General features: G+C 42.4%; 1 protein-coding gene across 2 annotated transcripts; it reads left to right on the forward strand.

The window, feature by feature from the left end:
* Window positions 1-366: 366 nt before the first annotated feature.
* CD3G (CD3g molecule) lies at window positions 367-8,757 on the forward strand. 2 transcript variants are annotated; one of them, XM_027579637.1, is made up of 7 exons: window positions 367-500; window positions 5,316-5,339; window positions 5,816-6,037; window positions 6,647-6,778; window positions 7,407-7,450; window positions 7,848-7,931; window positions 8,576-8,757. In XM_027579637.1, exons 1-6 carry the CDS (start codon window positions 446-448, stop codon window positions 7,911-7,913), a joined length of 543 nt encoding a protein of 180 aa, XP_027435438.1. In that variant the 5' UTR covers window positions 367-445; the 3' UTR covers window positions 7,914-7,931; window positions 8,576-8,757. The 2 variants fall into 2 exon arrangements, with proteins under 2 accessions (XP_027435438.1, XP_027435439.1); XM_027579638.1 differs by having other exon boundaries at window positions 7,848-7,927.
* The last annotated feature ends 4,497 nt before the right edge of the window (window positions 8,758-13,254 follow it).

Genomic DNA, 13,254 nt, shown 5'->3' on the forward strand with positions numbered 1-13,254 from the left:
CAGGCCTGCACACATGAGTGTTCTCACTTAAATTCATTAGTTCTAGTGACAAGCAACAACCAGCTGACGTCCTAGCAACCAGTGGTGGCAGAGATGTTTACCCCTCTCATGAAGAAATGGGCCCAAGCCATCTCCTACCCAGAACCCAAGGGGTTTCTCTCTGCAAGCTGTCTCCGAGATGGGGATCCATCACTCTCTCCCTTTCCCTCCCACCACCTCCCATTCTCTACTCCTTCACAGAAAGCAAGATACATATGCACCTGCAGCCTCGCTGAGGCCCCTCGCTGCCCACATTTGAAGTAGGGGGGGGTGGCTCCGGATTTGTGCCTTCTCTCAGGGGCCCCAGCCTGAATGATGCTGGGCGGGGCCAGACTAGCTGCTCTAAGGCAGGCTGGCTGCTGGAAGTTGCTTAGTGCTTCTTCGGGGGGGAAAGGCAGAGACTGACATGGAGCCGGGGAAGTATCTGGCTGGCCTCATCTTAGCTGTCACTCTTCTTCAAGGTACGCGGTTGTGGCAGTCCGGGGAAAGGCTCAGGGGAAGAGATCATTACCGGGAGAGGAAGGCCATTGGGATCTCTAACCCCAAGGCTACCTCAGCTGTCGCACTAGAATTCTGAGAAGGAAGGGCAAAAATGAAGCCTCTTATTGTTCTGTGCTAGAGAGAAGCAGTGTCCCATGGGAGAGCTGGGGTCCTTGTCTCTTAAGAAATGAAAACAGAGGACTTTACTGGCTAGAGGGAGGACCCGGATGCCGCCATCTTAGGTTGCTTGTAGCCCAAAAGGACACAGGCCAGGAACCTGAAAAGAAAAAGTATGTGTTCCTTAACTCAGAGCTGGAGTTAGGAGGAGACCTATAAGGCATTCACTCACTCAGTTGGTCAGTTGGTCAACTGGTCAACAAATATGAGTGAGATCCTATTACATGGTAGGCTAGGAGGATATAAGGATGAATAAAAAGCTTCTGTCCTAGTGAGCTTATAGTCTAATTGGAGAAATAAGCTTCAGTGTCACCAGACTGAGTATCAGGTGCAATATAGGATGCCTGTGCGAATATTCTGTTGGAAATAAACAACAGGAAGTGGATGAACTGGGTCGATGTCTGGAATCTGGACTAGAGATGGTTCTCCACACACTGGGGGAAGCTAAAACCACGAAAGTTGTTGAAATCATACAAGTACTACATGAGATGTGAGGAAGAGGGGCTGAGGATTGAACTGAGAGGAGATTATCCTTTAAAGGGTAGTTAGAGAAAAACATCTCAGAAAAGAGGTAAAGGACGATCAAAGAGCTGGGTTAATTAGATGAGTGCAATACCATAGAAACCAAGGGAGTAGAAAGCTTCCAGAAGGAAAGGATCGCCAATAATGAAATATTATAGAGACGGCCTGCTGATAGAAGAATATATTTAAAAGTTTAAGCCTGTGGGATTTGGCAAAATAAAGGCCATGGATGATTTATAACACTTTCAATGGGGTAGTATGAGTGGAAACTGAATAGAAATGTGTAGAAGGTGAGGGCAGGTGATAAAGTGCACCCAGTATAGACTATTTTTAAAGACGTTTGGATGAGAAGAGAAGAGAGTTTGAGGGTAAGTAGAAAAGGAAATAGGATCCAAGATGAAATATTTTTGAGTGTGAGAGAAATGTGAGCACATTTCTAGGCTAAAGGAAAACATAGAGAGTAATTCCTGGACTTGATGTTGAAAGGATGGAGTCAAGAGTGGGGTCAAGGACACAGAGGAGAAGGCAAACTTACCCTCTGAGATGAGGAGAAATGAAGTGCAAATGGCTTTGGCCGTGGGTAGGCGTGTAGATGGGCAGGAAGCTGGAGAGGGTCATTACAGCATCTGTGTTCTCAATGACCTAAGTGGCAGATGATGTCACTTGCTGAAACTGAGCTGGGTGATCGCTGAGTGGGGGACTTGAGGAGGATAGTGAGAGTTTAGAATGATTTCTGCAGGAAATAGGAAAAGAGCCACTAAAGACCACACAGGTGGAGGGACAGGGCTGAAAGCCTGTGTGAGGCAGATAGATATAGCAAAAAGAGCAACAGAAACCTGAGCTCTGGGTCCAGCTCAGCCACCTATGAGCTGTGTGAACTTGGAGGATGCCTCCTTCCTGTGGGCTCTGTCCTCTTACAAGTCAACCTAGGAAATTTGGATACATGAGCCCTCAAATCCTAAAAAGAAAGAAGACTCAGAGAAGCAAAATTAAAGGGTGTCAGCAATCAGTTGGACCCTCTCTCCTATAGAATCAGTTAGAACGAGGAGCCTCTTTGTTCCTCCCATGGTGATCAGGTGGTCAGGGAGAACCGCTGGTGAGAAATCTGCTTAACTCTTTGCCTTGACTTTTTTTTTTTTAATTCACTCATTCATTCATTCATGCACTCATTCAACAAACATAAAGCTCCTACCATGTTCCAAACACTATGCTAGGTACTATTAATAATCAGTTCAGTCCTGGGCGCCTGGGTGGCTCAGTCGGTTAAGCCACTGCCTTCGGCTCAGGTCATGATCCTGGAGTCCTGGGATCGAGTCCCGCATCGGGCTCCCTGCTCGGCAGGGAGTCTGCTTCTCCCTCTGACCCTCTTCCCTCTCGTGCTATCTCTCATTCTCTCTCTCTCAAATAAATAAATAAAATCTTTAAAAAAAAAATAATCGGTTCAGTCCTGCAAGAGGTTCTAAAACAACTGACTCCTTCCAACTGTTTCCATCACACTTTTTTTTCCCTTCGTACTTTGATTCATGCTTCATCTGTCCCCATCACACACTCCCCCTCTAGACACACTACCTCTCTGTCCTTTTCCAAACCTGTGTCTGCCCAACTATTCTTTATCCCCAGGATGCCTTTCTCTGTCCGGTGACTACCTAATCATTCAAGGCCCAACCAAATGTCATCTTCTCTGTTAAGTTTTCCCTGTCCCTGACCCTGGGGCAACATTAATAGCTTCTAGCCCCTTTCAAATGCATTCACATGAGTACTAAAGATAATTTCTAAGTTCTGTTATATTAATTACACGTGTGTTTATTTTTCCTACTTCATTGTAAACTCTTTGGAAGCAGCGAGTTAGTTCTTTGTATCACCACTCTTGTCTTTTCACATCGCTTAATCATGCCAGGTACCATGCTTACATGCATGGTAAATGTCTGCATTCGATCCAGTTTGAGCTGAATTCCGGTGCTAGTTCTCTGTAGTACGTCGACCAATGCAATTCTACTACTCTGAGTTTTGAGACAGATTTGAGGGCTATCGAATAGCTACCTCCCCTAGGATGTCCAAGGTTCCTACAAAAAATGGATCACCAAGGCTGAGGATTCTAGAAGTCTTTAGTTAGTGTAAACCCACTTTTTGCCAGAGCTTTAGTTGCTAAAAAAGAGAGCATTCTAGACTGTAACAGGCAATACCTTTATGTATATTGCAGCATAGTTCTGATGCTAACCCTCTGGAGTTAACATCAGACCCCACAGGTCAAGGGCACTGTGCCCAACAAGAATGCCCTCACTTTAAATTCCAGGTACAAGTTCAGAGGTTCCTATACCACCTACACTTCTGACAAACTGGGTACAAATCTGGAGGGTTCCCAGATTTGACAATTTGTTAGAACAACTCACAAAACTCGGGAAAGTGCCATATTTACTATTACAGTTCAGATTTTTTTTAAGACTTATTTATTTATTTACCTACTTATTTATTTGAGAGAGAGAGAGAGCACGAGCAGGCTGAGGGGCAGAAGGAGAGGCAAGCTCTTTGCTGAGCAGGGAGCCCGACGCGGGGCTCAATCCCAGAACTCCGGGACCATGACCTGAGCTGAAGGCAGACGCTTAATGACTGAGCCATCCAGGCACCCCTTTATTATTACAGTTTAATTATAAAAAATAAAATCAGGGGACGCCTGGGTGGCTCAGTCGGTTAAGTGGCTGCCTTCGGCCCGGGTCATGATCCGAGGGTCCTGCGATCGAGTCCCACATCCGGCTCCTTGCTCAGCAGGGAGCCTGCTTCTCCCTCTCTCTCCTTCTGCTTGTGCTCTCTCTGTCAAATAAATAAAATCTTTAAAAATAAAATAAAGTAAAATAAAATAAAATCAGGATTTTCCAAATGAAGAGACGCATAAGGGAGGTCTGAGAGGGCCCTGAACACAGACCTCCTGTGCCCTCTCCCTGTGGAATCAGAATATATCACCCTCCTGGTATATTGATGCATTCACCAACCAGGAAGCTCCACTGAGGTTTTTTTTTTTTTCTTGACTTTTTTTTTTTTTTTTTTAAGAGAAAGAGGGAGCAGGGGAAGGGCAGAGAGAGAGAGGGTGAGAATCTCAAGCAGGCTCTGCGCCCGGCACAAAGTCCAACACGGGGCTTGATCTCACCACCCAGAGATCATTACCTGAGCTGAAACCAAGAGTTAGATATTCAACCAACTGAGCCACCCAGGGGCCCCTCCACTGAGTTTTTTTTTTTTTAAGATTTTACTTATTTATTTGACAGAGAGAGAGAGAACGAGCAGGGGGAGTGGCAGGCAGAGGGAGAGGGAGAAGCAGATTCCCCACTGAGAAGGGGGCCCAATGCAGGGCTCGATCCCAGGACCCTGGGATCATGACCTGAGTTGAAGGCAGACACTTAACCAACTGAGCCACCCAGGTGCCCCTCCACTGAGGTTTTATTGGGGTTTCATGACATAGGTATAATTGAATTATTGGCCATGTGACTGGACTCGATCTCCAGCTCCTTTCCCCTCCCAGGGCTCAAATTCCCAGATTACATGGGCCTTGACCAGCCCCATCCTGAGTCATCTCGTAACATAAATTCATGTATGGTCCAAAAGCCCACCAAGGGGCACCTGAGTGTCTCAGTCCGTTGAGCATCCAACTTTTGATTTTGGCTCGTATCATGATCTCAGGGTGAATGGGGCTCCGTACTCAGCAGGGAGTCTGCTTCTCTCTCTCTCCCTCTCCTTCAACCCCTCTCCCCCTCATGTGCTCTCTCGTGCTTTTTCTCAAATAAATAAATAAATCTTAAAAAAAAAAAAAAAGCCCACCAAGAATAAAAAAGACACTCCTATCACTCATGAAATTCCAAGGGTTTAGAAACTCCCTCTTAGGAATCCATGACAAAGACCAGACAAATTCTTTATTATACAACACCCTGAATTCAATTTGGTGATTTAGGCTACAACCCAGGGAAGTAAGTATAGATACTATCCACTCTCCGAGACTAGGATATCTAATCTATCTTGGCCTCAAATGACCAAGGAAATGATACCTCAGGGCATTTGGACAACTCTATGCCCAGCTGATCCTCTCTGTCTCTCTTCTGTCTCTACAGGTACTACAGCCCAGGAGAAACAAGGTAGGGTGAATGGCTTCTTTACATCCTCAAACACTGAGAAAACCTACGGAAATATGGTTCCTATGCTAATAGTCCTATAGGACTGAGTGACAGAAGGGATGGGATGATAAGTGATAATAGCAAACCTCTCATTGCCAACCAAATGGGTGGCCAGTCATGACCTTTTTGGGCACCTTTCCTGTAGCCAAACAATTAACTCTCTAGTTCTTGGAGTAGAAACAGGACCCCAGCAGCTAGGTACTATTCAAAGTGGGACCCATGAGCCAACACCATTGGCATCATGTTAGAAATGCCCCATTTCATCTCCTTCCCAGAACTACTAAATAGAATCTGAAATTCTCAGCAAATTCCCCATGTGGTCCACGTGCACATTAAAGTTTGAGAACCACCACTACAATGGTCTTGTTGTGATACCTTGGGGCAGGGAAAATTTCAGACGAGAGATCCTTAACAGACGGTGGCTTTTCCCTTTTCAGAAGTTCCTGTGGTAAAAGTAGATGGCTATCAAGAAGATGGTTCGGTATTTCTGATTTGTGACTCACAAGACACAAATGTCATATGGTTTAAAGACGGGAAGGCAACTACTTCCTCGCATAAAAACAAATTTGATCTGGGAAGCAGTATCGAGGACCCTCAAGGGATATATCAATGTCAAGGATCAAAGAATATTTCAAAACCACTCCAAGTCTATTACAGAAGTATGTAATCCCCTTCGGTTTTTTGTTGTTGTTGTTGTCCAATTAAGCAGTACTGCTGTTCTGGTGGGCTTGGCTTCCTATCCCTGGTGAGTGTGGGAAGAGACACTCAGTGGTTCTCGTTCTCTTAATCTCAGCATGCCTCTTTTTGAATGTAACAAGACAGCTCCCCCATCTTCTTGGAAAAGCATAACTGGTCCTGTAAAGCCTGGTTTAATTTTGGATAGGCCTTCATGGATTGGAGCAGTCAGCTAACTATATAAACTGAGTTGGGGTACCTCAGGGAGAGAGAGGGGATTATAAGGTGAGCAGCAATGAAATGTAGAAGGCAGCTGACCACGGAGAAAGGGATCTGATCTTCCTTCTATTTGACATAGTTCCTGGTGGTCAGACTATATAGGCTTCCCTAGGATGCCTGGGGGACAGAGGGATATCAAGTGTATTGCATTCTTAGTCCAGGGATCTTCCCAGGCAATTCCCTTACCATACCTTGCACAGAGAGAGGAATCTGCTAGCCCAAATGGTGGCATTAGCATGTGTAGGCAAGAGTAAAAGATTCAGAAGAACCACTTTCACACCCTGACGGAGGATTGTCCCTCCCTTTCCCCACAGTGTGTCAGAACTGCATTGAACTGAATGTAGGCACTGTATCCAGCTTTGTCTTCGCTGAAATCATCAGCATTTCTTTCCTTGCTGTCGGGGTTTACTTCATTGCTGGACAGGATGGAGTTCGCCAGTCAAGAGGTAAAAGAATGTTCCTCAGTAAGAGATGAGACCACCTGGGACCCTGAGTTTCCTTCCTACCAAATAGACCCAATAGAAGAGATGAGGTGGGCATGTATTGCCATCTAGCCCAATCGGGTGAAAAGGACACTGGTGTGTCCACAGCATAATTACCTGTCTCGAGATCCACCTCCCTCTGATTTTCCTCCGATTCCTCTGATTTTTAAAAAAAAAAAACTCTTTACCTGAACTAAAACCTGCAGAGAGAAACATGCATGAATGACAAGCATACAGCTAAACAAGCAAACACATCCATGAATCCAACACCCAGTTTAAGAAAGAGAATATTACCCACACCCTAGATGTCCCCCTTGTGGTCAATTCCAGCCTGTACCTAACCCCCAAAGCGAATACTAGCCTGACTTCTAAGAACGTTGATTAATTTTGCCTGTTTTCACTCCTTATGTCAATGGACTCCAGAAGTACTCTTGTGTGTGTGCCTCCGTTACTCAAAAAAACATGCCTGTGAGATCTTTCCCCCTTGTTTTATGTAGATGTATTTCACTCTTATTGCTATGTAGTGCTCCGGTGTGTGAATATAACCCAATTTCTTAACCATTCTACCTTGCGTATTTTATTTTTTTTGTAGCTTCAGACAAGCAGACTCTGTTGTCCAATGACCAGCTTTACCAGGTAAGGGAAGGGGGGATGAAAGAGACATCGCTATAATTAGTAGTACAATTGGGGGATGGGGGACAAGTTATTCAGAGGATACTATACAGATAAGGAACTGCTTAGGGCATACTAGATGATTACATAGTTACACTTTGGGTAGAATGGATGAAATGAAGAGAAAGAGTGAGAGAGATTGAGGTCAGGATCCAGTGAGAAAAAGCTGAAGAACACAGAGAGAGGGACACACAGAAAAACTGTACACAGAGCCTCCACCCTCCTTGTCCTCTTTCCACCGCCAGGACAGTGAAGCACCCACTCCAAAGCCTTGCACATGAAAAGCATTCAATAAATATGCATCAAATTAGTTCACAGAGGAGGAGGGAAAGTGAGTTTATGACTGTGCTGTCCTTTCTAGCCCCTGAGAGATCGGGAAAATGACCAATACGGCCACCTTGAAGGAAAGCGATTGAGGAAAAATTGAACTCAGGACTCAAAGTAGGTGTGTCCTTCTACACCAATTCTAAGAAATTACCTTTCCTGGGGCGCCTGGGTGGCTCAGTAGGGTGAGTGTCTGATTCTTGATTTCAGCTCAGGTCATGATCTCAGGGTTGCGAGATTGAGCCCCGCAGTGAGCTCTGTGCTCAGCACGGAACCTGCTTAAGATTCTCTCCCCGCCCCTCCCTCCCCTACCCCTCCCCCTCCCCCTCCCTCACCGGTGCTCACTCTCTCAAAGGAAAAAAAAAAAAAACCTTTCCTTTACCTGCCTTCCCATCTGTTGCCAAGTCTATCTCCTTTTTCCAAACAGCTATACGCTTAGGAGAGGGTGGGTGACTGATAGTTCCTTGTCATGAAGGGACTGTCCTGTGCATTGGAGGGTTTTTAGCAGCATATCCGGCCTCAATCCGCCAGATCCCAGTAGTATCCCCAGTTGTAACAATCAAAAATATCTCCAGATATTTCAAGTGTCTCCTCTGGGGCAAAATCAGCATTCTTTACGAACCACTGACCTATAATTAACCTTTTGATCAACCAGTCAATCAGTCAGAAGTTCTGATTCAATCAATCAAGTTTCAATCAGGAAAACAGGACCCAAGCATTATTTGGTTTTCTGAACCAATTCCAATTTTTCTTTTTTCAATCCAGGTGTTCTCCCTTTGAATGGTTCTCAGAAACATGGCAATACGTTTTGGAGCACTCCTAGCAAAGAGACGGTCAGCCCTAAATCTAGATTCAAGTTTCCCAAAGGTGACAAATAGAGAAGAAAAGCCCATCAAGGGCAAATTTGGATTTTTCTCAAAATAAATAAACTAAAAGTAAAGTAAAAATATGTATGGTGTTGCAGGAGCGCCGCCTATTGGGAGGTAATTTTTCCGTGAAAGAAAACTGAAAAGGTCAAATAACCCCCTCTATTTGAATGTTACTTCTTTTAAAGTTCTAATTTTTATTTACCTTCTGTATAAGTCATAATTTACATGGTTCAAATATACAATGAAGGTCTCCTTCCACCTCCATCCCCAGCCATTCAGTTGTCTTTTCCAGAGACAAACAATATACTAGTTTCTTTTGTATCTTTATTAGGTATATAAGGTATTATAAATCAGAGGTATTCTAGGCATACGTAAGCAAACTCTCTCTTTTTTTTCTATAAGCAGACTCTTAAGTACACATTATTCTTCCCTTCCCTATTATTCACACAAATGGTACCATACTATACATCTTGCACTTTTCACCTAATAAAACTTAAGATTTCATACCAGTAAGTAAAGGAGTGCCTTTTTTTTTTAATGCAACCACATTGCACAGACTATGATTTATTTAATCAGTCCTCTATTAATGGACAAAATATTACTGCCAATATTTTGCTCTTACAATGCTGCAATGACTAACGTTGTATAAATGTCATTTTAAAAATAATTGTATTGAGGTATAAATTACATGCTATAAAATTCACTCATTTTAAGCAATTTCTCCTGTTCTCAGTAAGTTTTACAAAATTTACCCAGCTGTGCAATCAACACAATCATTAGAACATTTCCATTACCCTCTTAAGATTTCTGCTGTTTGCAGTCATTCCCTGTTCCCACTCTCAGCCCCAGGCAACCACTAATCTCTCTTCTGTCAGAGTTGCCTTTTCTACACATTTCATATAAATAGAATTATACAATATGCTGTTAATTATAAAATGTGCTGGACATTCTCATGTCAAAGATCATGCTAATCTTTGTGTGCACCCCATGTCTACATTTCTCTGGGATTGATACCTGGGAGTGAAGAATTGCTGTGTTGTATGGCAAATTTATGTTTAACTTTTTAAGAAATCCCCTGTACCATTTTACATTCCCACTAGCAATGGATGAGGGTTTCTGTTTCTCCACATCTTCACCAATATTTGTTACTTTGTTTTTTTAGTATAGCCGATTCTTTTAGGTATAAAATGGTATCTTAGTGTACCTTTAATTTGCATTTCCCTAATGATTAATGTTGTTGAATATCTTTTCATGTGCTTGTCCGCCATTCTTATATCTTTAGTGAAACGTCTATTTTAAATCTTTTTTTTTTTTTAATTTGGGTTGTTTCTTTGTCTTACTGTTGAATTGAAAGAGTTCTATATTTTGAATACAAGTCCTTTATTACATATATGATTTACAAATATATCTACCAGTCTGTGGCTTGTCTTTTCATTCTCTTCATGGTGACTTTTGAAGCACAAAAATTTTTAATTTTGATGAAGTCCATTTTACCCTTTTTTTTTATGGATTGTGCTTTTGATGTCATGCCTAAGAAATCTTTGACAAACTCAAGGTCATGACGATTTCTCCTATGTCTCCTTTTTATAGTTTTTTAAAGTTCCATGGGTTTACTTCTGACAAACGTCATTTTGAACATACTTATGACGATTCATAACAAATACAAATAAATGAGATTTGGAAGCCATAATGTATTTGCACTTGTAATTTTATTAAATATTGCCAAATTGCACTTCATGGAGGATGGACCAGTGTTTACTCCCGATAACAATAACTGAGAGTGCCTTTTACTCCCTACTTTTTGAACTTTGCTAATCTGATAAGTTAAAAATGGCATCTCAGTGTAGTTTTAATTTACATTTTCCTTATTAAAAATGGAAGTGAACCATGGGTTTTTCCTTCTCATGATAATAGGATCATATCCTTTTATCTTTTTCTTATTGACTTGCAACAGCCCTTTACATATGTGGGAAACTAGATCTTTTGTTTGTGATATTAGTTGCAGATATTATTCCAATTTTGGTATTTGTTCTTTGACTTGATGATGATTGGTTTTCTTTTTTTTTAGACTCTTTTTTTTTATTTTATTTATTTATTTCAGAGAGAGAGAGAGAAAGCACGAGAGGGAAGAGGGTCAGAGGGAGAAGCAGACTCCCCGCCGAGCAGGGAGCCCGATGTGGGACTCGATTCCGGGACTCCAGGATCATGACTTGAGCCGAAGGCAGTCGCTTAACCAACTGAGCCGCCCAGGCGCCCGATGATGATCGGTTTTCTATGTACATTTTATTTATCTGCATATAGTAGAATTCACTGGTCTTTTATGGCTTCTAGGTTGTTTCCTATTTAGAAAGGTCTTCCCCAATTTAAGATTATTCTTTTAGGGGCGCCTGGGTGGCTCAGTCAGTTAAGCATCTCTCTTTGGCTCAGGTCATGATCCCAGGGTCCTGGGATCGAGCCCTACATCAGGCTCCCTGCTCAGCAGGAAGCCTGCTTCTCCCTCTCCCACTCTCCCTGCTTGTGTTCCCTCTCTCGCTGTGTCTCTCTGTGAAATAAATAAATAAAATCTTTAAAAAAAGTTTTCCTATGAATCTAACATTTTTATGGTTTCATTTTATACATTTAAATGAATGATCCATCTTGAATTAATTTTAATGTAAAGGCCTAACATATTGACTAACTTTCACACCGCATAGCTACCCAACCATTCCAGAACTATTTTTTGAATGATCCATTTTGTTCCCATTGATTTTAAATGGTGTTACACGGTCACCAGACTGTAAGGTCCAGGAAGGAAAAGACTTGTGTATTTTTTACTAATGTATCTTCAGAAACTAGTATAATGCTGGAAGAAGACAGGCATTCAAAGATTGCACAGAGCTCTGTGTGTGTATACGTGTGTGGTGAAGTATACATAACAGGAAATTTACCATTTTAAACATTTTAAGTGTACTATTCAGTGGCATTAAGTATATTCACAATGCTGTGCAACCATCACCACCAACCATTTCAAGAACTTTTTTCATCATCTTAACCTCTGTACTCATTAAACAATAATTCCCCATTCTTCCCTTCCCCCAGCCCCTGGTAACCTCTATTCCTCTTTTCTATCCCTATGAATTTGCCTATTTTGGTATCACATATAAGTGGAATCATGCAATATTTGTCCTTTCGTGTCTGGCTTTTTTCACATAACATAATGTTTTCAAGGTTTATCCATGTTGTGGCATGTATTAGAATTTCAGCCTTTTTAAGGCTAAATAATAGTCAATGTATATACCACATTTTGTTTATCCATTCATTTGTCAGTGCACATTTTGGGTTGTTTCCCCTTTTTGGCTATTATGAATAATATTGTTATGAACATTGGTGTACAAGTATCTCTTTGAATCCCTGCCTTCAATTCTTTGTGGTGTATACCCAGAAGCGGAATTGCTGTGTCATATGGTAATTCTGTGTTTAACTATATGAGGAACCACCAAAATTTTCCCAAAGTGCTGCACTGTTTTACAATCCCATCAGCAATGCCCAAGGGTTCCTTATCTCTCCTCCTCACCAACACTTATTTTCCATTTTTTTGATAATAGACTTCCGAAAGGATGTGAGGTATAATTTCATTGCAGTTTCGATTTGCATTTCCCTAATGGTTAGTGTCATTGAGCATCTTTTCATGTGCTTATTGGCCATTTGTATATCTTCCTTGGAGGAATGTCTATTCAAGTCCATTGCCCATTTTTGAATCACTGTGTTTTTTGTTGTGTTGTGTTGTAGTTTTTTATATATTTGGGACATTAATCCTTTATCAGACATAAAGGATTACATATATTTTGTCTCATTCTATGAATTGTCTTTTCACTTGCACTTTTTTTTTAAAGATTATATGTATTGATTTGACAGAGAGAGATACAGTGAGAGAGGGAACACAAAGGGCTCCACGCGGGGCTCCACGGGGGGGGGGGGGGCTCCACGGGGGGTCTCGATCCCAGGACCCTGGGATCATAACCTGAGCCGAGGGCAGACGCTTAACGACTGAGCCACCCAGGCGCCCCTTCACTTGCACTCTGGAAACGTATGCTGCTTTCACTGCCTTTGTATACCTCAAAGTAACCTTGTAGCATGCATGTTGTCACCACTTTACAGATAAAACTGAAATCCAACACTAACACATCTTAGCACACTGCCTGACACCTAATAAGAGCTCAAAACGTTCTGTCATCGTTATTGCTGTTGTTGTTGCCTCACATAATAATCTATGAAGAGTAACAAAAGCTGCTTCAAAAAGGCATGACACTGGTGGGAAAAATAGAAAGCAAAAACCCACAGAGGTTTCCAGCAGCGCCAAGGGTCACAAAGTCATAGCCTCTGCCTATACACCAGATTTCAAAACCGACCTCGTTTTTTATTTTATTTTATTTTTTGTTATGTTAATCACCATACATTACATCATTAGTTTTTGATGTAAAAACCCACCTCGTTTTTCACCAAGCTCCAAACCAACCACCCCCACGCCGCCGCCCCGCCAACCCTCCCGGGACCCGCCCCGGCCCCGCCCCGGCCCCGCCCCGGCCCCGCCCCGGC

This window comes from Zalophus californianus, chromosome 11 (assembly GCF_009762305.2).
Source record: "Zalophus californianus isolate mZalCal1 chromosome 11, mZalCal1.pri.v2, whole genome shotgun sequence".
Taxonomy (NCBI): Eukaryota; Metazoa; Chordata; class Mammalia; order Carnivora; family Otariidae; genus Zalophus; species Zalophus californianus.

Excerpts from the sequence above, each read along its gene's own strand:
- CD3G (XM_027579637.1), top strand. The coding sequence starts at position 446 with ATGGAGCCGGGGAAGTATCTGGCTGGCCTCATCTTAGCTGTCACTCTT. Across the intron at positions 5,340-5,815 it reads TACAGCCCAGGAGAAACAAG|AAGTTCCTGTGGTAAAAGTA; the intron begins GTAGGGTGAATG and ends TTCCCTTTTCAG. Across the intron at positions 7,451-7,847 it reads CCAATGACCAGCTTTACCAG|CCCCTGAGAGATCGGGAAAA; the intron begins GTAAGGGAAGGG and ends TGTCCTTTCTAG.